General features: G+C 46.9%; 1 protein-coding gene across 4 annotated transcripts in view; it reads left to right on the forward strand.

Moving 5' to 3' along the window:
• LOC147013330 (uncharacterized) overlaps window positions 1-22,777 on the forward strand; it is a 51,089-nt gene that overhangs the window by 11,400 nt on the left and 16,912 nt on the right. For 2 of the 4 annotated variants that reach the window (XR_015051275.1, XM_085855056.1), the window contains exon 3: window positions 5,675-5,785. The exons of the other annotated variants lie outside the window; for them this stretch is intronic. Coding sequence is in view for 1 of the 2 variants with exons in the window: in XM_085855056.1 (XP_085711182.1) it covers window positions 5,675-5,785 (111 nt within the window). In the remaining variant the exon portion in view is untranslated. The remainder of the gene's footprint in view (window positions 1-5,674; window positions 5,786-22,777) is intronic. 4 annotated transcript variants of the gene reach the window in all.

The following is a 22,777-nucleotide window of genomic DNA, read 5'->3' on the forward strand; positions in this document are numbered from 1 at the left end:
TGAGTATGTCCACAAAACGATTGCAGCTTAATGCAGAACACCCCTGGAGACATCGCAAAGTTCAATCGCCCTTGAAATAAACATTGTAGATAATCTGCCATCTTGCCTGCTTGTCTGTGCACACATCACGTGGTACATCAATTCGGGGTCCACGCAAACGTTGGAACCTTTTTTGAAAAAACATGTTTTTCACCAGATTTGCTTTGATTCCCTTTTAGAGCTCCTCGCAAAACCTCCAAAAATATAGACACAGATCTGGCAGACACTATGGATAGGCAGTCCTTCTGGGACACAGGGCACGAGGTCTCGCGGTGAATGCATTAAATCATACAGCTCAATGAAGCTTGTTAATTTTGGCATGTTCCTAAATTTTTTGTTCACTCAATATAATTCTCCAAACAGTAGAAAAAGGAAAGTTTAATGATTTGGAGAAGGGAACATAGCCTTTCTTGCTGAAAGTAAATAGGTATATCGGCTTAGTTATAAGACTCGTTATTTCTTTAAATTTCCAGATTTCACAACATATTTCGACACTTATTTAGTCCGGATGTTTTTCGATCGTCAAACCCAAAATCATATTTCGATGATATACTTTGATTGGTTCTTGAGAGTAGATCGTGGAAAATCATATCGTATAATGCATGAAATCACTCAAAGCTCCTAATTTGAACACTATAGTACTTACAAAAGTGATGTACACAACGATTTGTAACTATTATGAACAGGCATTCGATAATATGAGTGAGGAAAGTGAAAAAAACACTTTTTCGTTGAGAAATCGTTGTGGCCTGTTCCAAGTCAAGGCATGGTTGAGCAGGCCAAAAAACATGGCAGCTTCAGACCCAGCGAGGTTACCCAGGAAACGCCTTAAGACACCATCGAGAGTGAGGTGGCCGAGGATCGCCTGATAAAGGATATAATTAAATAAGGCTGTTAATTATCTTCAAAAGGGATGTTTTAATTAAATCAAACACCCAATTTTCACTCTTGCACTTCCTTAGAGTTTTCTTGGTATGCATGCAAAGTTTCAGGCTGATAGGTTTCATGGTTATGGAGGAGACACACTGACACACACAAACACACACACTGACATTTATTAGTATGGACTAGCCGAAACCCCGTCCCAGACGGGGCACAAAATTGGTCCTTCAGTATTAATTTTGATTATCTGTCGAATGGCGTTGGTCCCGTCTCGATCGGATGAAATTGAGAAATTGAAGTTACCCGGTGACCTTGACCCCTTGACCCCATGACCTTTGACCTTGAACTTGACCCCCCATGTCCGTTCTCATGTCCCAAGGATCACTCATGCCAAGTTTCATCTCATTTCATCCAATGGCTCGGCCGCCTATAAAGGACGAACAAACACACACACATACATACATACAAACATATTCTATTTTTTTTAGTATAGTAGATGTGATTAATTGATGAAATTAGTATTTTACATCCACATTTTATTGTTGATTTTCAGTATGTTATGAGTACCTGTCTCTGTCTCGACTCTCAAGGTTTTCTGCTTCCCAATCAACTCCATTGGAAATATTGCATTGGGTAGTTTGCCTTTGCCTTCCCAGCTGGGGGTTTGAGCAGGAATTTCTTTAAAAAAAAATTCAGGATGCAGGTGATAACTCACCGACTAATCACGAAGGACACGGTGTGGTCTTTAACGTCCACCAACTAATATTGGCGGACGAGTCGCCCAGTTTATCGTCCATCTGAGGGACGGTACACACCTTGATGCAACGACGGGTATGCTAAACACCGAAGGGACAGAGTTCATCATCTGGTCGGGAATCGAACCCAAACTAAGTGCACCATCCTGTGGAATGAATTGCAGACAATGATTGGTTAATATCATATTTTATTCTCGTTCATGCTCGACAGTACTATATCAATTTATCGATTGCACATCGTTTTTCGCTCTCGTGAAATTAACATGTTCCGTAATCCTTGTGGTTTATTCAACGTTATTTCTGGTTCCTTCAGCGATAATCCGTTCAAGTTGGTGCATCGTAGAGCGAATCCGCGGACCATGACGGTGTTCCCCCATTAAACAGGCTACAGGTCCACTTCGACCCTCCTCGTAGAAAACGGCATGTTCTGAGATGCAACACCCCCTCACGAGAACCTCTGAAGATGTAATTGCCCTCAAACCGATTATAATCGAACAACACATTCGTCGATACACAACACAACAACACATTTCACAGTCTACAGTTTCACAGCCAAGACATCGGGAATGAGAAAAACGTTCCTTTTGCGCACAACCACTCCCCGTTTACCGGACCCGAGTGATGGTGCACTGGCGGCGCAATGAGCCCCTGTGGGTCCACATCCGATGGAGCCATAAATGGGTGGTTTTTACCCCCCCCCCCTGCAACAATCGCAAGCAACCAGTGGGGTAAACAGCGCCGTTAATGGATTACCTACAAGCTCCGCGAGTCGTTGTTAAGAGCACATTACACAGCAGATAAAATCCACCGTGGATCGATTAAAAACCGGAGGAACTTCACGGACGGCGAACGGGGTCGATGTGGTCAACGAAGCTGTGGTCGACATGGTCAACGAAGCGATACCTCTCCGCGTTGACGTCGTTTACGAGGCGCGTGACGCTGAAGTTGGTCGCGCGTCCGCTGCGCACGCGACCCCCGTCTCTGCAAGCTCCGTCGGCGGAACGAACGCGGCGGCGACGCGCTTCCCGGAGCTGTCGAGCACTCCCCAGGCACATGGTCGGTGCCGCTCCGCCCGGCGGCCATAAATCACCCGTAAAGGCGCAGATAAAGGCCGAGCGGGGCCGGCTGTCCTGCGTCGCGGCTACTTAGGCGTGTGCGCAGAGCCGGGCGCCGACGGGAGAGCGAGGATCCTTTGATTGCGCCCTCCGTGGGGGACGTGCCGGTGCATGCTCGGATTGATGGCAATAATCTCTCTCAGGAACTTCATAAGCTTCGTGAATATAGATGTTACCGCCAGGTCGGACTCGGATGGGATGGCCCAGCAAGCCGAGCTCGTCGTGTTTGGCATCTGATTTAATGCGCCATTTTACGGGGACCGTCGGGACGCGCCGGGTTCGTGCTGGTTCCACCGAGCGTGTCCGCCATCGTGTCGGCCGAACCATCGTTCATTTGTCGATGCGAGTCGAGATCATTCATCCGCAATTTCCTGTTGCGTTTACAGCAGCAAGAACTGATGAACATTATAACTAAACGTTGATAGAACAATGGCGCATTGAACACGAACCCTCTTCCCTTCCTTAAAAACTTCCAAAATCCCATCGGATCACTGTGGTTTAGGTTTATAAAAAACATGTCCGAATTATTATCACTATTAATATCATCATTATTATTATTCGTCATGCTGCCTGTGTATGTAATTTGTCTGTATTTAATGTGGAAATAGTCCTGTTGATGTCGAAACGAGGGAATGTTTATAAAACCAGACGGCGACTTCTTGACGCACATCTTTACGAGGATGAGCAGGGATGGTGAGTTTTAAACTAGTCAAGGTGGTTTATAGAAACCACACGCCTCGGTGGTGTAACTATCCTCCCCTCGAATCATATTCGTTTGTGTTCACTCGATTTTTTTTAGATCCTCGTGGAGGATCTCCAAGTCTTACTCACATTGTTGTTCTTCATCTTCTTCTTGTGGACTTTTTTTGTTTCACAGCCTACAGTTTTCATCCAAACTTCCTGAAACTTGGCATATATATGTAAAAATACCCTGCACAGACAGTAACCATCTCCGATTTTGAAAATTCCTCCTAGAAAAAAAAGTTATGACGACAAAATATCTCCGCTAATGGAAATCGCCTAAAAATTATCTCCGAAACTAGGCATGCTTTTTGAATTTTGTTTGCGGGAATCGAACAGGGCATTAGCACAGATAATTTATCGCAAACCTGAAACATCACAATAACGTCATATTCGTTTTTATGACGTCATCATTAAGAGGACGAGGATCTTAGCTCATTTGAGCTTGTTTTCCTCCATTTGCACTTGCAATCGCAAACTGCCCCCCTCGATCGTGTGCGACGGGCTCATCGGAACGTCGTGCAATCATCAAGGGGGAATACGATCAAAGGAATCTTTCAAGATGTTTCCGAGTTTACTCGCAAAGGTGACGATTGGTAAAGGTACTGTTCTTGCACGAAAGTAAATGTCCACGTGTATGTGCAGGGGAGAGGAGTCCAGAATGGTAAGCACGGGGAGAAGGTCCGTGTCGATGGTGTAAATCCACGTATGGTGGACCTCCGGTGTAAACTCTCCAGCGTTGACCTTCATGAATGAAGTTTTCTTGCCGAGGAAGTTTTTCCCAAGACTTGTGTCCTTCCGAGTGGACAAACTGCGTCCTGAGTTCTTTCTAAGACAGATTATTCCCACCGTATGTACTTTGGAGTTCGGAACGCATACGGTGTGTTCGTCTCCAAGATTGCTCGAATACATGTATGTGTGCGTATGTGCACTCACCTTTGCGCTGTCTAGCTCGAGTTCGATTCCCGATCTGACTCTCAACTGTCGGATTGGTGCTTCGCAGGACAGAGCGAGGTATCACAAAGTGCGTCCTCCTAAGCTGTTAGGGTTAGCTGTTAGGGTTAGGGTTAGCTGATCGCCTGCTTGTGTTGCAAAGAGTCGGCGAGTTATCTCCAGCAAGTTGCAAATCCCTTCGCAGATCACGTCCAGTCGAACGTCACACCTTGCCAGTCGGCTCGTGAAAGGCTTGGGACAAAAACGTTGCCGTGTTGACCCCTCAAGGTGGAAATAATTGGGGACGTCAAAGGAGGAATAGTCGACGTATATATCGACCATCTGTCTATTACGTGCGAAGACATGGTGGAACTTTTGACGTCCGACTTCCCATCCCCAACACTCAGCACACACCAGGTACGCACTGATCCAAATCGAACACAAGATTATTTATTTATTTTAAATGATTTCATTCGTATTAAAAGGCATTCCTATCATGGCCAACGTTGTGGGTGCTCTGGTTGGTGGGAAACCAATAAACCATATCTACCCATCCATCCATCCATTGGGACCATAGTCTGTGCAGAGCGTGTTTTTAGGTATTGGTGCTGTTTTTGTTTTTAGGTGTTTTTAGGTATTATGTATGCACAGCTTAGGTGCTGCCTAAGCAGTCTCCTTGGCTATTGGGCACAATCCTGGACGGGTCGCCACTCCGACACAGTATACCAGCAAGCTGACACTCATTTTGTTGACCTCGGAAGGATGACAGACAGAATCAACCCCACCTGGTATTAATTCAACAGCCAAGGGGGATTTGAACTCAGGATCCTTGGATCCCAAGCCCACCACCCAAACCATCAAGCCAACACCAGACATATAATAAACCATATGGGTACCTTCAAATAACCAAGACCTTCTGATCTCTTGTTGAACACGTATTTATATATCTCGGTGTATGGGGAAGTTAACGGTGAATTATTAGGTTTTAACAATTGCAGAAATTGATAACACGAAGAAAAAGTTGAAGAAAACACAAAAAAAACATATTGAGGGTAAAATTACATATTAAATAATTTGTCGACATTGTACATCCTCATGTCACCCCCCCCCCTCCCAATCCCAATCATTTGCAAAACCAGTCGCTTTTTCTTCCCGATTACCTTCACTCTTGAGTTCGTTGAATCAAAACGCGAGGATTTGTCCCAATAGACGATCGTCAGACGCACACTCGGAATTGGCGACACCAGCGGAGGGAGATCTGGACAGGTGATCGACATGCTGTACGTCGACCAGTGGCATACTCCATTCTGTGGGACCATGGTACGTTTTAATCTTTAACATAGATTAACTAATCGATACGAAGATGCGAAATGACTTCACCATGCAAGTTACATTCACCTTTACATTTCATTATATATGAGCAGGTGAACCTACTGTACCAATGAGGTTGTAGAAATGTTATTGATCACTAAACTTCATTCGCACCTGTCACTGGGGTGTGTCTGCCTCTGTTAGCTTGTCACATCTCGCACACATCAATGCACCCCTCCTGCCCCTCTCCCAAACCCCAAAGCCCTTCCTTAAACATCACTTCAATCACAGACGTCATTTTCAGCCTCTCCACGTCAGAAGCCCCATGCGGAGAATTGCGTTTTCAGGGAGAAGTGGCGTGGATTCCCACCGGGTAGAATCGGTTTTATAATCTTGGCGCGTGTTTATAAACAACCCCAGCACATGGCCCCGTATTATCTTCGCCTGATCACCCCCTACGGTCTAGAGGAGTTCGCGTGCTGCTCGGGCGCCTTCGGTTTACCCATCACCTCCATCCCGCTCCTTATGCACGGCTGAGCTTCTCAACGTGTTCTTCCAAAATGGCAGCCATCGTTTGAGAAGAACTTGATTATATTTTCCATCGAGTTTCATCACATGATGGACAACCGGATTTTGCTCATCTCTGGAAACGAAGAATTGTTTTCCTACTAAATATGCCATTTGTATAGATTGGTGGTCTCTTGTTTGGGCCTATGCCTGACTGACAGCCTGTATGGTGGAAGATGCTCCTCGTTTGTGATCATCTACTCGATATCGAGTATTAGCTGTTTCCCATTATCAATTAGTGTTGCACAAAGATGGCCGGCTTATGGAGGTGTATCCCAAAGCTCAGCGATGCACATATCCGTTTATTATCATTATTGAGACAAATAGCCCTACTCTTTTCAACTACCTGTCTAAGGAAAGGGAAGCAGTCATTTCCCTGACACGTCCAGGGCAGTGCAAGGTCCAGTGCTCCGTTAACTGCTCTGCACGTGCATGGTCCCTTCATCTGTGGCCGAGGAGTAGCTGAAAGTTTTCCATTCCGTGTCGTGGATTCTTCCACACTCATACCTCAACTTGTGGATTTTCCCCATGATGCCTTGCTTTGTTTTGTTACTCGGTCTACTGTTTTTAATTTGATGCCAATACCTCCTTCCTCATTCATTCTCTTGCTAACAGCTCCTGCCAATATGCACCTTGTTCACTGTGAACTAATTCTCACAATCAACAGGTTGCCCTTGAACTTGATGAGTATAATGAAAGGTTAGAGGTTGGGGCATAATCTTTTTATTTGGAAAAAAACAACAGATGGGCAAACACCTAAAAGCCCCACTCGGCAATGGCTCGAGTGAACACCCCACCATTAAAGGGAAGCAAGCACCCACACCCTTTCCTTGACACCCTCCTGACACGCTACTGGGAACCTTCACTGGACACGTGCAACTCGTACCCAAAAACTTCCACACTTATGGAGAAGCATTCACAAAGATCTCATAACGTGTGAAAGATCACAAATCATTTTGCTTCTTCAAGTTGCCCAAAGTAACAAAAAGACTTCAATCTTGTCCTTGGGTTTAAAAATTCCCGACTCTTCACGATCTTCTCCTCTTTCTGTTGTTTCCTTTCCATTTCCAGCTTGTGAATGATGATAAAACGAGGATCGTCCGGCTCGTTCGAACGACCCGTTCCACAGTCGCATCGTGTCGTTAAGGGGAATCTATTTATTATGTATGCACGGGGAAGTGGTGTTGGATGGGAGAGAGAGAGATACATTGTGAAAAATAACACTTACAAATGGAAGAAAATTACGTAGGATGGGGGGGAGAGGGAGTATATTAGAATGTGGGAGAAATAAGGGTCGGTTAGGGAATGTGGGAGAAAGAAAGGTAGGGTAGGGAATGTGGGAGAAAGAAGGGTAGGGTAGGGAATGTGGGAGAAAGAAGGGTAGCGTAGGGTAGGGAATGTGGGAGAAAGAAGGGTAGGGGAGGGTAGGGAATGTGGGAGAAAGAAGGGTAGGGTAGGGAATGTGGGAGAAAGAAGGGAGGTTAGGGAATGTGGGAGAAAGAAGGGAGGTTAGGGAATGTGGGAGAAAGAAGGGAGGTTAGGGAATGTGGGAGAAAGAAGGGAGGTTAGGGAATGTGGGAGAAAGAAGGGAGGGTAGGGAATGTGGGAGAAAGAAGGGAGGGTAGGGAATGTGGGAGAAAGAAGGGAGAGTAGGGAATGTGGGAGAAAGAAGGGTAGGGTAGGGTAGGGAATGTGGGAGAAAGAAGGGTAGGGTAGGGAATGTGGGAGAAAGAAGGGAGGTTAGGGAATGTGGGAGAAAGAAGGGAGGTTACGCATTGTGGGAGAAAGAAGGGAGGTTAGGGAATGTGGGAGAAAGAAGGGAGGGTAGGGAATGTGGGAGAAAGAAGGGAGAGTAGGGAATGTGGGAGAAAGAAGGGTTGGGGAGGGAATGTGGGAGAAAGAAGAGAGGGTAGGGAATGTGGGAGAAAGAAGAGAGGGTAGGGAATGTGGGAGAAAGAAGGGTAGGGTAGGGAATGTGGGAGAAATAAGGGTAGGGTAGGGAATGTGGGAGAAAGAAGGGAGGGTAGGGAATGTGGGAGAAAGAAGGGAGGGTAGGGAATGTGGGAGAAAGAAGGGAGGGTAGGGAATGTGGGAGAAAGAAGGGAGGGTAGGGAATGTGGGAGAAAGAATAGTAGGGCAGAAAATGTGGGAGAGAGTGGAGTGGAATGTGAGAGAGGGGGATAGGTGTGGGAGAGAAGGGAGGGTATGGGAATGTGGGACAGAGTGGAGGAGAATGTAGGGGTGAGAAGAGAGTGTATGGGAAAGTGTGAGAGGGGGAGGGAATGGGGGGGAGAGAAGGGAGGAGGAGGGGGATGTGGGTTTGAGCAGGGAGGATAGGGGCACATGAGAGTTTAAGGGCGAGGTGAGGCTATTGGTATGTGTAGGGCATACATGAGGGAACACCATTTTGTGCACAATAAGTAGATACCCTTTAAGGTCACAAAGGATCAAAAAACAAGTGGCATGGAATGGTAGAAGAATTGTTGTCGTACAGAAACGGTAAAATAAACATCAGGCAGTATCATTGTGGGAATAGACCAATGAAACTGATTAGATGAGATCTGTGTGTTTAATAAATCAAAAGGACGTATATACAGTACATCACGTGTTCATTAATAACGTTTATTAAGTACATTGATAGGTTATATAAAGTAAATAAATGAGAGATGGGCCATGACAAGCCAAATCACCTCTTATTGTATCCAATTATCTTTGTATAACCTTTTAAATCTCTGTGTCAACTTCATACAGTTTTCCTAGCCCCCCCCCCCATGCTTTGGAACACAAGTCCAACCGAGTTCATCACTTTCGTAAGGTTTCCATGTTGTTATTGTTAACGACGGTGCCGATCCAAGAACACCAACGTCTTGAAAAACCCATTTTGCGGAGCATTCCCTAAAAACCCCGTACTCCGTATGATGGATGGTAACGCAGTCGAATTGTTTAAGGAATTGCCAGTCTCAGAGGACACAAGGATAATAGAGCAGCCACTGCTTGCTGGGCCTCATTATCGAGTGCCGGGATGTCCTGCTGGTTGGAGCAGCACCTTAGGAGCCTTGTGGGGAAGGGAATGGGATGGCGAGGGGGTTGGGTGTCATACTAGTTAAAATCCAGCTCCGCGCTGCAAGCTCCAGACACTATGCACCAAGCGTGAGCACCTGCCCAGGTGTTGGTAGAGCTTAAAGAGCAGTTGACCCTCAGCAAGTGGAGTGTGGCTGGACTTTTGCTCGCTTATTGTTGAAACTCCGGATGTTTCCTTCAAACATGTGATGGAAACGGCAGTGCCGTTGTGCGGCCCAGACCGGAACGCAACGCAACACCTCGGCTCCTGATATTGACAGATGTTTGTGACATTATAATGATTTTTTGTTGTCTTCGTCGTTTTATCATCGCACCGTCCTTTGTCTTGAATGGAATCCATTGTTTGACGGTGACCTCACTGATCATTCCCATGCTTATAAAATAAGTAGATTTTCAGATTTTATAGGAATATGTTTATTTATCCTGAAATTTTCTCTCTCGTCCTGTAACTACGTTGGACAATTGATCGAGTCGTCCAATAAGGTCCAAATCTCCTTGCAGGAAATGTTGCACGGTCTAGGTATGTGTGACTGTGTGGCATAAGGCATAGTGTATGTTGTGCTAAGCCATCCCGTTGGCTGGAGTAATCCTTTTACCCACGTGATAATCTTAACATCATTGGTGGGAAGATTTCAATCAGAGTTGCTTTTGGAAGTCTCTGCTCATTTTAAATGATGATGTCATGATGTTATGTTATAGCTCGCATTGTCTATTGGAGAGTAAACCTTACACTTTGGAGCAACATTATACAGGACATCAAAATGAGGGCAGTCAGGACAATCAGGTGTGAAAACGAGAAAGAAAATCCTTATAATGGATGCAATGAACGAACGAGTTCAGAATCCAATCGGTGTCCTTTGCTCCCAATTGTACCGGCAAGCACTTGTGACACCGGTGACAGGTGTGAACACACATCCACAAAGCACTTACCTTTTGATTTCACCTTCATTTATGTTCAAAGATTTTGTTCAGATTAAAAAATAATAATTCCACCCCCCCCTCCCCCCATTTTGTGATTGTTCATAGATTTAATGAGCTCAATGAGACATTGTTAAAACATTGTACTATATTAGTCTAGTTCAATTAGGCCAAGTCCCTGGTAGATTTAGCTTGAATGTTCACCAGACATCCAACCAGTCAGACATTCACTGCAATCAAACAGCAAAATAGAAAAACAATTCCCTTCTGGCAATTTAATGACTAGAACTGCTAAGGTTCTGGTAATCCCCCTCTAACCCTGTTCCTCCTGCCATGACCTCTTACTTACCCAGAACCCCCTCACCTACAGTCCTGTAGACAGAACCGTGTAAACTTCCCCACGAGGCTACAGTCGCCGGGATGAGGTCACAGGAAACCGGGGCGCACTCTGGGGAACGGTGATTCCAACAATCGGGCTCGCGCTGCAAAATTGCCTCCCGCAGGACAACTGGCGGCCCCGACAGACCCTGGTTCTTAGGCTCGGTCCTGGGACTCGAGATGGAGTGTGGGGGGTGGCGAGGGGGGGCTTCAGAATACTGGCAGTCTTCAGTAACCCACCCCCAAATCTTTTAGGATGCTGCTGTTTCTCTCAATATGGCCACACCATAAGTTCCTTCTCAACTTTAACTGTAAATCAAATGTATTCGATGCTTGAAGATCTGAAACTTTCTCCTTAAACTCGAACTGATACATATTGTTACCTTGTTCTGACGTTTATGTACAGATGAGTTTGAGATGAGTGGATAAAGTGACTGGAGGGCTATCTTTTAATCATTTACATTTTCCATTAACTTTAGCCCCCACCACCTCTCAACCTCCAACCACTGAATGCACCACACAGACAATAGTGCAATCCTCCCCCCCCACCCCCGAGTGTCACCTGCAGGTTAGACATCAATTTGTACTTAATTTGTTGTTCTGAGGATAACTCAACTACTCTTCGTGAAGGACATTGTGGGATCGGTTACATCCACCAACTAATCCAACTAATGCCGGCAGACAGCATACCCAGTTTAATGTCCATCCGAGGGACGGCATACACATTGATGAATCACCTACCTGTGAAACACCAAGATGACAGTTTATAGGGAGGTCGGGATTCTGACCCAGGCTAGACGGCGCCAAGGGAGGGTGCATAATATTAATAACTAGCAAATAGAACCCATCGCTTTGCTGGCAGGAATATTAGGGGAGGGGGAGGGAGGGAAAAAGGAGAGAGGGGAAGGAGGGATGGAAGGCAGGGATAGGGGTTGGAGAGAGAGAGGGGGATAGGGGTTGGAGAGAGAAAGGGGGATAGGGGTTGGAGAGAGAAAGGGGGATAGGGGTTGGGAGAGAGAGAGGGGGGGGATAGGGATTGGGAGAGAGAGAGGGGGATTGGGGTTGGAGAGAGAGAGAGAGGGGATTGGGGTTGGAGAGAGAAAGGGGGATAGGGGTTGGAGAGAGAAAGGGGGATAGGGGTTGGAGAGAGAGAGGGGGATAGGGGTTGGGAGAGAGAGAGAGGGGGGGATAGGGATTGGGAGAGAGAGAGAGAGGGGGATAGGGGTTGGGAGAGAGAGAGAGGGGGATTGGGGTTGGAGAGAGAGAGGGGGATAGGGGTGGGAGAGAGAGAGGGGGATTGGGGTTGGAGAGAGAGAGGGGGATAGGGGTTGGAGAGAGAGAGAGAGAGGGGGATAGGGGTTGGAGAGAGAGAGGGGATAGGGGTTGGAGAGAGAGAGAGGGATAGGGGTTGGAGAGAGAGAGGGGATAGGGGTTGGAGAGAGAGAGGGGGATAGGGGTGGGAGAGAGAGAGGGGGATAGGGGTGGGAGAGAGAGAGGGGGTAGGGGTGGTAGAGAGAGGGGGATAGGGGTGGGAGAGAGAGAGGGGGATAGGGGTGGGAGAGAGAGAGGGGGATAGGGGTGGGAGAGAGAGAGGGGGATAGGGGTGGGAGAGAGAGGGGGATAGGGGTGGGAGAGAGAGGGGGATAGGAGTTGGAGAGAGAGGGGGATAGGGGTGGGAGAGAGAGGGGATAGGAGTTGGAGAGAGAGGGGGATAGGGGTGGGAGAGAGAGAGGGGGATAGGGGTGGGAGAGAGAGAGGGGATAGGGGTGGGAGAGAGAGAGGGGGATAGGGGTGGGAGAGAGAGAGGAGGATAGGGGGATATGGGTGGGAGAGAGAGAGAGGGGGTAGGGGTGGGAGAGAGAGAGAGGGGGATAGGGGTGGGAGAGAGAGAGAGAGGGGGTAGGGGTGGGAGAGAGAGAGAGGGGGATAGGGGTGGGAGAGAGAGATGGGGATAGGGGTGGGAGAGAGAGAGAGGGGGATAGGGGTGGGAGAGAGAGAGAGAGAGAGGGGGATAGGGATTGGGAGAGAGAGAGAGGGGATAGGGGTTGGGAGAGAGAGAGAGGGGGATAGGGGTGGGAGAGAGAGAGGAGGATAGGGGGATATGGGTGGGAGAGAGAGAGAGGGGGTAGGGGTGGGAGAGAGAGAGGGGGATAGGGGTGGGAGAGAGAGATGGGGATAGGGGTGGGAGAGAGAGAGGGGGATAGGGGTGGGAGAGAGAGAGAGGGGGATAGGGGTGGGAGAGAGAGAGGGGATAGGGGTGGGAGAGAGAGAGGGGGATAGGGGTGGGAGAGAGAGGGGGATAGGGGTGGGAGAGAGAGAGGAGGATAGGGGGATATGGGTGGGAGAGAGAGAGGGGGATAGGGGTGTGGGAGAGAGAGAGGGGGATAGGGGTGTGGGAGAGAGAGAGGGGGATAGGGGTGTGGGAGAGAGAGAGGGGGATAGGTGTGGGAGAGAGAGGTGGGATACGGGTGGGAGAGAGAGGGGGATACGGGTGGGAGAGAGAGGTGGGATACGGGTGGGAGAGACAGAGCGGGATACGGGTGGGAGAGAGAGGGGGGATACGGGTGGGAGAGAGAGAGAGGGGGATACGGGTGGGAGAGAGAGAGGGGGATTGGGATAGGAGAGAGAGAAAGGGGGATATGGGTGGGAGAGAGAGAGGGGATAGGAGTTGGAAAGAGAGAGAGGATTGGGGTGGGAGAGAGAGAAAGGGAGATATGGGTGGGAAAGAGAGAGAGGGGGATAGGGGTGGGAGAGAGAGAGGGGGGATAGGGGTGGGAGAGAGAGGGGGGATAGGGGTGGGAGAGAGGGGGGGATATTGGTGGGAGAGAGAGGGGGATATTGGTGGGAGAGAGGGGGGATATTGGTGGGAGAGAGAGAGGGGGATAGGGGTGGGAGGGAGAGAGGGGGATTGGGGTGGGAGGGAGAGAGGGGGATTGGGGTGGGAGAGAGAGAAAGGGGGATATGGGTCGGAGAGACAGAGGGGGGGGGGATTGGGGTGGGAGAGAGAGAGGGGGGATTGGGGTGGGAGAGAGAGAAAGGGGGATATGGGTGGGAGAGACAGAGGGGGATATGGGTGGGAGAGACAGAGGGGGATATGGGTGGGAGAGAGGGGGATAGGGGTGGGTGAGAGAGAGAGAGGGGGGGATAGGGTTGTGTGAGAGAGAGGAGGATATGGGTGGGAGAGAGAGGGGGATATGGGTGGGAGAGAGAGAGAGAGAGAGAAAGGGGGATATGGGTGGGAGAGACAGAGGGGGATATGGGTGGGAGAGAGAGGGAGAGGGGGATATGGGTGGGAGAGAGAGGGAGAGGGGAATAGGGGTGGGAGAGAGAGAGAGAGAGGGGGATATGGGTGGGAGAGACAGAGGGGAATATGGGTGGGAGAGAGAGAGAGAAAAGGGGGATATGGGTGGGAGAGACAGAGGGGGATATGGGTGGGAGAGACAGAGGGGGATATGGGTGGGAGAGAAAGGGAGAGGGGGATATGGGTGGGAGAGAGAGGGAGAGGGGAATAGGGGTGGGAGAGAGAGTGCAGGATAGGGGTGTGTGTGAGAGAGAGAGAGAGCGTGGGGATAGCGGTGTGAGAGAGAGAGAGAGAGAGAGAGAGAGAGAGAGAGAGAGAGAGAGAGAGAGAGAGAGAGAGAGAGAGAGAGAGAGAGAGAGAGAGAGAGAGAGAGAGAGAGAGAGAGGAGATATGGGTGGGAGAGAGAGGGAAGGGGTGGGAGAGAGAGAGGGGTCAGATAGGTGTGAGGGGAGATTCACTTACCTTGGCAGTGATATTTAAGTCTTTACTGGCTGTGAGCCTGACGTCAGCAGATGTCGGGTTCTGGCCTGGGGAGTCATGGATTCACTGGGTAATGGGGTGTGGTGCTGCCGGTACCTGTGTGGGAGGACTAAAGTCTGAGTCTTCAGGTCCTTGGTGCTCCCAGTCTTGCTCTATGAATGTGAGACTTGGACTCTGACCAGGGATCTGAGACGGAGACTTAATTCCTTTGGTATCAGGTTTCTTCGGAGAGTCCTTAGCTATTGCTGGTCGGACTTTGTGCTCAATGAGTGGTTCCTGAGAGAGACTCAAATGAGATTTGTTACCTGCATAGTCTGTGAGCATCAGCTGCAGCTGTATGGACATGTGGCTCACTTTCCTGATGCTGATCCTGCTCACCAGATTTCCTCGTGAGTGGAGGAGGCCAATGGGCCAACAACGTGCCTCGTGGTTGCAGCAGGTTGATCAGCATCTCAAAGAGATGGGGATGGGCCAGGCATCTGCTTGGGGGATGGCCAAATGGAGGCCCCTGGAGTACCGGCGAAAAGTGGACACAGCACCGCGCTGCTCTGGCCCATGCTCCCATACCTGACCCTGACCTCACTTGCACACATGCACAGATTTCCCCACACCTGCACTGCAAGGTGACCCGTCCTGCAAGGCTTCGAGACTTTGGCGCTGCAGAAGTACATGGTTTGTGAGACGGTCGCATAACCTCCTCAACAGTGTCACGCACCACGGGCCCATGTTCGAGTTCAGATCGTGCGCCCGCGAAACCCGCACACCGCACTCGTGTAACCAAGAACAGGCACGCATTCCCCACAGGGTCATTTGTTCCCACTTCTCCCACGTCCATGTGTGCTGTCTCCATACCTCTTCGCTTGCAGAAACTACCGACTATTGATATATTGGTGGAATTATAGTAGTATATTTATATTTTGTAATGTTAGCAAACCGCTCAAAACGGAAACAGCAAACTGTGTATATAATTGCCGAAAAATGGCCCTGTGGACTGTACCGTCATGGATTGCAAAAGCAGCACGGCGTTTCACTCAATGAATTTACACTTTCTGCACATTACATAATTTTTTCTTCACTCAATATAATCGCCCGGACAGTAGAAAAAGTGAAGTTTAATGCTTTGCTTAGATATATTCACGAAGTTATAAAAATAGCTAATTTGTTAAAATTTTCGAATTTCACTCCACATTTTGGCACTTATTTTGTTCACCAGATCCGATTCTCAAATCCAACATAATATTTCGATTATCTGCTTTAATTAGTCTGTGAGAGTAGATCATTAATCCAAATTGAGGCATGGTTGGTGATCGTATGGCAGCTTCGCTGCCGGGGTAGCTATCATTTCTTGAAGCGCGACTGTGTCGCTGATGCAGTGCCCCTCCACCAGTACACACACTGGAACTGGTACTCATTTCGCCGACCTCGGAAGGATGACAGGCTGAGTCAACCCCCTGGTGTATTAATTCAGCGGCCGACGGGGCTTGAACTCAGGACCCAGGGATCCCAAGCCGCCACCCTAATATAACCACTGAGCCAACACCAGGCTCAAGGCATGGTTGAATCGGCCGAACAAAATGGTGGCTGAAGACTCCAGCAACCACAGAAGGCAGACCAAGATATTGTGCCACCATATTGGTCAGGCATATTTTGGTTTTTTTGCGATGAGCACTCCCTAAATTATCTTTAAAAGGGGGTGTTTTAACTAATCCAAACACGCAATTTTCGTTCTTGCACTTCCTTAGAATTTTCTTCTTCTGTATGCAAAGTTTCAGGCTGCTATGTTTTATGGTTTTGGAGTTATGGAGGAGACGCACTGATACACTCACACACTAACACGCACACACACACACACAGCCTTTTATTAGTATATATATATATATATATATATATATATATATATATATATATATATATATATATATATATATATATATATATATATATATATATATATATATGGTGTCAGCACACGCGCCAGGAAAAGAATAAACCGACTGTGGGGTTGAAAGAAAAACCGAATCGACAGGATGGAGGGAGGGGGTTGTTGAATTGAGGTTTTGTGAAGTGGCTTGTTGGTGGAATGAGGAGATTCAAAAGTCGGTAGAGAAGGAGGTCACACCGGGAATACACAAACTAACCTGAAGACATATTCCCCCTCAAACCCCTGGACTAGGGCAAACCTCTACCGACCACATAAACAAATGAAATAACTCATTCTGGGGAGCTCTATGTGTACATGAAGGCTTTCCCCAGGGCACATTTCCAAAAACCGTAACAATGCATATATATATATATATATATATATATATATATATATATATATATATATATATATATATATATATATATGCATTTATATAGACGTTTCAGGGATATGTTCACAAACATTCATCTGAATAAACAGCTGCATGTGACGGGTGGAAAAGTAAAAATTGGCTCGGTACTTGAGAAAACACGTTAATACGGCAAACGGCTCGGGATATGGGTGTTCTTTCACACCAATTCACTCCGAATGATAGAGCACAAACAATTCGCTCAGGATGACGGAGCACGAACAACTCGCTCAGGATGACGGAGCACAAAGAACTTGCTCAGGATGACTGAGCATGAACAACTCGCTAAGGATGACGGAGCACGAACAATTCGCTCAGGATGACAGAGCACGAACAACTCACTCAGGATGACGGAGCACGAACAACTCGCTCAGGATGACTGAGCACGAACAACTCGCTCAGGATGACGGAGCACGAACAATTCGCTCAGGATGACGGAGCACGAACAATTCGCTCAGGATGACGGAGCACGAACAATTCGCTCAGGATGACGGAGCACGAACCACTCGCTCAGGATGACGGAGCACGAACCACTCGCTCAGGATGACGGAGCACGAACCACTCGCTCAGGATGACGGAGCACGAACCACTCGCTCGGGATGACGTGGCATGGCAAAAGCGTCCATAGTGGGTGAACGATTCACTCAGAATGACGTAGCACGATTCCGCTATCGACTCTAGCGTGCTCGGCAAGTGGCTTATGCACTCAATCAAACACTCCAATTAAATGGTTGATGAGGAATGTCTGGCCAGGCTGTGGCTGCATACCATATCGGATCCCATTAACTTTAAAGCCCGTCTTCACCGCGCCCACAGCAGTTAAATTAAAGGAATTGGTTCAAATGGTGATTTCATAGTTTATCCACAAAAGAGTTGCCTGTGTAATAAACACTGCAGATAATACCCAACGTTGTCTGCTCATCTGTGCATGCGTCATGTGGTACATCGGTTCACGGTCTGCGCAAATGTTATAACTTTATTTTTTAACGTCAATTTTTCACCAGATTTGCTTTGATTCCCTGGAGGGCACCTCACGAAACCTCCAAAAACATAGACACAGATCTGGCAGACACTATGGATAAGCAGTTCCTCTGAGGGACAAGACATGAGGTCTTGTAGGTAAGGCATTAAATCATATCGCTCAATGAAGCTCGTTAATGTTGGCACATTGAGAAATATTTTGTTCACTAAATATTCTCCAAACAATAGAAAAAGATAAGTATTATGCTTTGGAAATTTCACATTTTCTTGTGTGTATATGGAGATGGAGTGAACATAGCCCTGCTTGCTTAAAGTAAATAGGTATATAGGCTTAGTTATCAGACTCGTTATTTCTTTAAATTATCACTCCATATTTTTACTCCAGATTTTAACACTTATTTCATCCGGACGATATCCAATCCTCAAAGCCGAAAAAAATATTTTGATGATATACTTTAAATCGTTCGTGAGAGTAGATCGTGGAAAATTGCAATATATAATGCATGAAATTGCTCCAAGCTCCTCATTTGAAAAGTATCGCACTTACAAAAGCGATGCATACAGCGATTCGTAGCTATGATGAACAGGCATTCGATAATGAGAGTGAGGAAAGTGAAGAAAAAAAAAACTTTATCATTAAGTAATCATTGCAACTTGTTCCAAGTCAAGGCTTGGTTGAGCCGGCCAAAAAACATGGTGGCTTCACACCTCAGTGAGGTAACCCAGGATAAGCCTTTCGACCTCATTTTGGGTGGTGACTGAAGATGTGCCTGGCAAAGGATATAATGAAATAAAGCCGTTATTTATCTTCAAAAGGGGTGTTTTCACTAACCCAAACACCTAATTTTCACTCATGCACTTCCTTGGAGTTTTCTTTGTGTGCATGCAAAGTTTCAGACTGATAGGTTTAATGGTTTTGGAATTTTATGGAGGACACACACACACACACACACACACACACACACACACACACACACACACACACACACACACACACACACACACACACACACACACACTTTGCCATTTATTCGTGTTTTATATATATATATATATATATATATATTTATATATATATATATATATATATATCTGACACCTCCCACACTCCTCGAGCCATAGAAGCTGCATAAAGCAACCCTTGAAGGCCTACGCAAGGTAAGCACTTTGCTGTTTCAAACCCTTCCAAGAGTTCCTCCACAGCTACAAAGACGTTCACGCATAGTACACACATGAGAATCCCAATGCGACACACTCCCTCAGCTGCCGGACTGGTTTCATAACTTTTTGGCAAATCATCAGCAACAGCACAGACAGCAATGCACACCAACGAGGCTCCCAAGCATGTGCCGCATGCAAATATCAAAAGCAGTCGATGAAAAAATAATAAAGAATGACACACCCACATGTCTCACCTGTGAATGGAGGGAATATTCTTTGAATTATCAGATTTCATGCCAGATTTCGACACTTATTTAGCCTGACGCCTATTTATAGCTGTGGAGGAATTCTGGGAAGGGTTTGAAACAGCAAAGCGCTTACATTGGGTAGACCTTCTTGGGTGCTTTATGCAGCTTATTTGGCAAGAGAAGTGTGGGAGGTGTCAATTATTAATACTAGTACGTGCCCGTAAAAATAAATAAAATAAAAAAGAAATATTCCAACTGTGAGCAACAAACAACAACCACACAGGCCGTTTCTTCGCTCTCGCATGCCCGTACGTGCGTGGCGCGGAAGCTCGCATATCACAGTTACGATGATTCGCAATTTAGGTTTTAATAGCCAATTATTCAATTAGCGCCAACATATTTTACCTTTTTGCAATGTTGTCGCAAGGAAAAACAAAAAGAGAAGAGAAGAGAGAAAAAAAATTTACTTCCTGGTTTGGAGCATACCAGCACTCTGATGTTACCGAAATTTATGCACCGTCTAACATGAAAACAATCATAACTTGTGGCATTGTGTTTATCTATAAATGCGCATAAGAAATCGAGAAATTATTAGAATACACCAAGTCATCACTATCCGGAAGCCCGTACGTTGTAACCTGTAATGGGGAAAGCGGCTGAGCTTCCCTTCCCCATCGGCCATGCCCACGCAAGAACGTGTCTTGTCATTGGTTTGGTAAATAAATGGCCATAACTTGGGAAGCACTTGTCCGATTAATATCAAACCTTGAAAAGGCACATCCTCAGGTCCCCAGAAATATATCTGGCAAGTTTCAATTAGATCGGACCAGAGGTTGTCGAGAAACAGCGGTCACACACACACACACACACACACACACACACACACACACACACACACACACACACACACACACACACACACACACACTCTCTCACACACACACAGATTGCTGGAATTATAGATAGATAATCCAAGCCAACTGAGTTTAGTTGATTAGGTGAGAGCTGATTGGCTATTCCCCCTATTCACAGGTGAAAAATGTGGGTGGGTCTTTCTTTATTATTTATATATTGACTGCTTTTGACGTTTGCACGTGGTACATGCTTGGGAGCCTCATTGGTATGCATTGTTGTCTGTGCTATTGCTGATTATTTGCCAATAATTAATCGATGAAACTGGTCCGGCAGCTGAGGGAGTGTGTAGCATTGGGATTCTCATGTATGTACTACATGTGAACATCTTTACAGCTGTGGGAGGTGTCAATTATTTATATAATCCCAGCCCCCTGGGTTAAGTTGATTAGATGAGAGCTGATTGGTTATTCCCTCCATTCACAGGCGAGAGATGTGGGTGGGTCTTTCTTTTGTGTGTGTATATATACATATATACTCTCACAGTTGAAACAACTCCCACTCCCAGCCACCCAACCCATGCCCTGCTCCCAAACATTAATAGTATCGAGCATCGTTTCAAACTTACCTTGTACATTCACAAGCCCCAGATCCCATCCGACCTTTGCATCGGTGTGAAGAAGCACTCGCACCAGATACAGTGTCTCCCTCTGGGAAGTGTACCTGAATGTTGATAATCACAGCATCGTCTTTCGATTGCAGACTCTTGAATAAATCACCAAGCCTACCATGTTCATACTAGGCAATCACGCAAGGTTCAAACTCCACTCGATGGCAGCAATAGTCGTAGGTTTGGGTCGAACGTGCCTGTCTACGAACCTTCGGGCCTTGCACCGATCCATATGGCCTCAGGAGTTTACAATACTGTGAGCTGCAATCTATCAGCTTTTTGGGCAAGTTCATATAGTTCTCCAACTCTTTTGTTGTGTAGAGGTACACCCTTTCTCGTCGTTATGTTTCCAAGTATTTTCGGCTTATTTTAGAAGCTTTGTGAGCCATTTTAGGTAACAATACTTATCTCGCACACACGATATACGTTCAGCTGCCCTGATGACCCCCATTGCTTGGAGTTTCTGCACCATACGCACCGAGCATTCTGGGGCAGTTTACATAATTTCAAAAGTCGCATATTGAAGACATGTGGGTACAGTTGGGGAAAACGAAAAAAATCGGGTAGACCCAAAAATATCCGAGCCCAAGCCAGACGATTGAAATAAATAGAATGATCACGAAAAAACACAAAGGAGTGAGCACACAATAAGAAGAACAATTGATACAAACAGTGAACATAAATACTACGGCAGAATCTATGAAAAAAACATAAAATCTAAAATCTACACTGCACAACCATGCAAAATTGGATCCTCTTAACTACAGGCCTATTAACTTGCTTCAAGTGATAAGCATGGTCTTGGAATCTATCATTGCAGTTGACATCAAGTCCTTCCTTTACTCCAATGGACTGATCTCAAATCATAAGTTCGGTTTCAGACCCAGTCATCTACCTTGGACCTGCTGCTTCTCCTATCCAAACAATGGATGGAAGCCCTCAATCTCAGACATGAGATCAGGGCTGTCTCTCTGGGCATGTCTCGAGCATTTCAGTCTGGCACTCCACGTTGATCACCAAACTCTCTGCTTATATCATCCAAGGACACCTCCTCTCATGGATCATTGACTTTCTCCACTCCTGTATTCAGCATGTAGCTCATGATGGGATCCTCTCATCTCCTCTTCCTGTCAAGGCTGGAGTTCTCCAAGGCTGTATCTTGAACCCAGTCTTGTTCCTCGTTCTTCCCTGAAGGGAAGAATGGGACTGAACACACTGGGGAAGTTGGTTACATATGTGAGAGAAAAGAGGAACAAATGAGTGGAGGTGAGCAGTGAGCCTGGAGCACCAAAAGAGGGTTACTCGCAAACCGTGTGCACCTTACAGAAACCTGGGAGGGACAGAGGTCAAAGGACACAAAACTAAGAAGGAGGCTGTGGAATATAGAGGCCGCAAACCTGTCTGTGGCAAGAAGGTAACAGGAAGAGACACTCACCTCTGTCGTGGGAGATCCCAATGATTTTGAGGGCCTTGCTTTCCTTGGCACCAAGAAGGGCAAGGTGTGAGTCAGGGGTGCTAGTCTAAATGGGAGAGCAGTACTCCATCAAACTGTGAGTTTAGGCCTTGTAGGTTGTCAAAAGTTCAGACTCGCCAAGGAAAGACCTTGCACGACGAAGGATGCCCAGTCGGCGGATGGCTTTGGAGGCCATCTTGGAAATATGGTCTGCCCAAGAAAGAACATGGCTGATGGTGAGGCCCAAAAGTTGAGACTTAACCTCTTCAAGTAGTTTTGTTTTGGAAGTAAAGGGGAGGCTTTGCCAGACAGTCCTTTCAGAGACGGGGTGAGTGTGTAGGATTTGTCAGTGTTCAAAGACATATTCCAAGTGTTGGACCAGCTCCTGATTCTATCAAGGTGTCCTCAGAGAGGGAAGAGGTTGCTTCTTGTCTGAATGATGAGAGATGATATGGCAGAGGGTAGAATCATTAGCTCAGAGATTGGCAGGATTTTCCAGGGAATCGGAAAAAAATCATTAAAGACAGCAGTTCACCACTATTTCAGGTAATCCCCCATCCATACTCGTCTCTTCTACC

This window comes from Eptatretus burgeri, chromosome 14, assembly GCF_056783735.1.
Source record: "Eptatretus burgeri isolate ZD-2024b chromosome 14, Ebu_testis_v1, whole genome shotgun sequence".
NCBI classification, from domain to species: domain Eukaryota; kingdom Metazoa; phylum Chordata; class Myxini; order Myxiniformes; family Myxinidae; genus Eptatretus; species Eptatretus burgeri.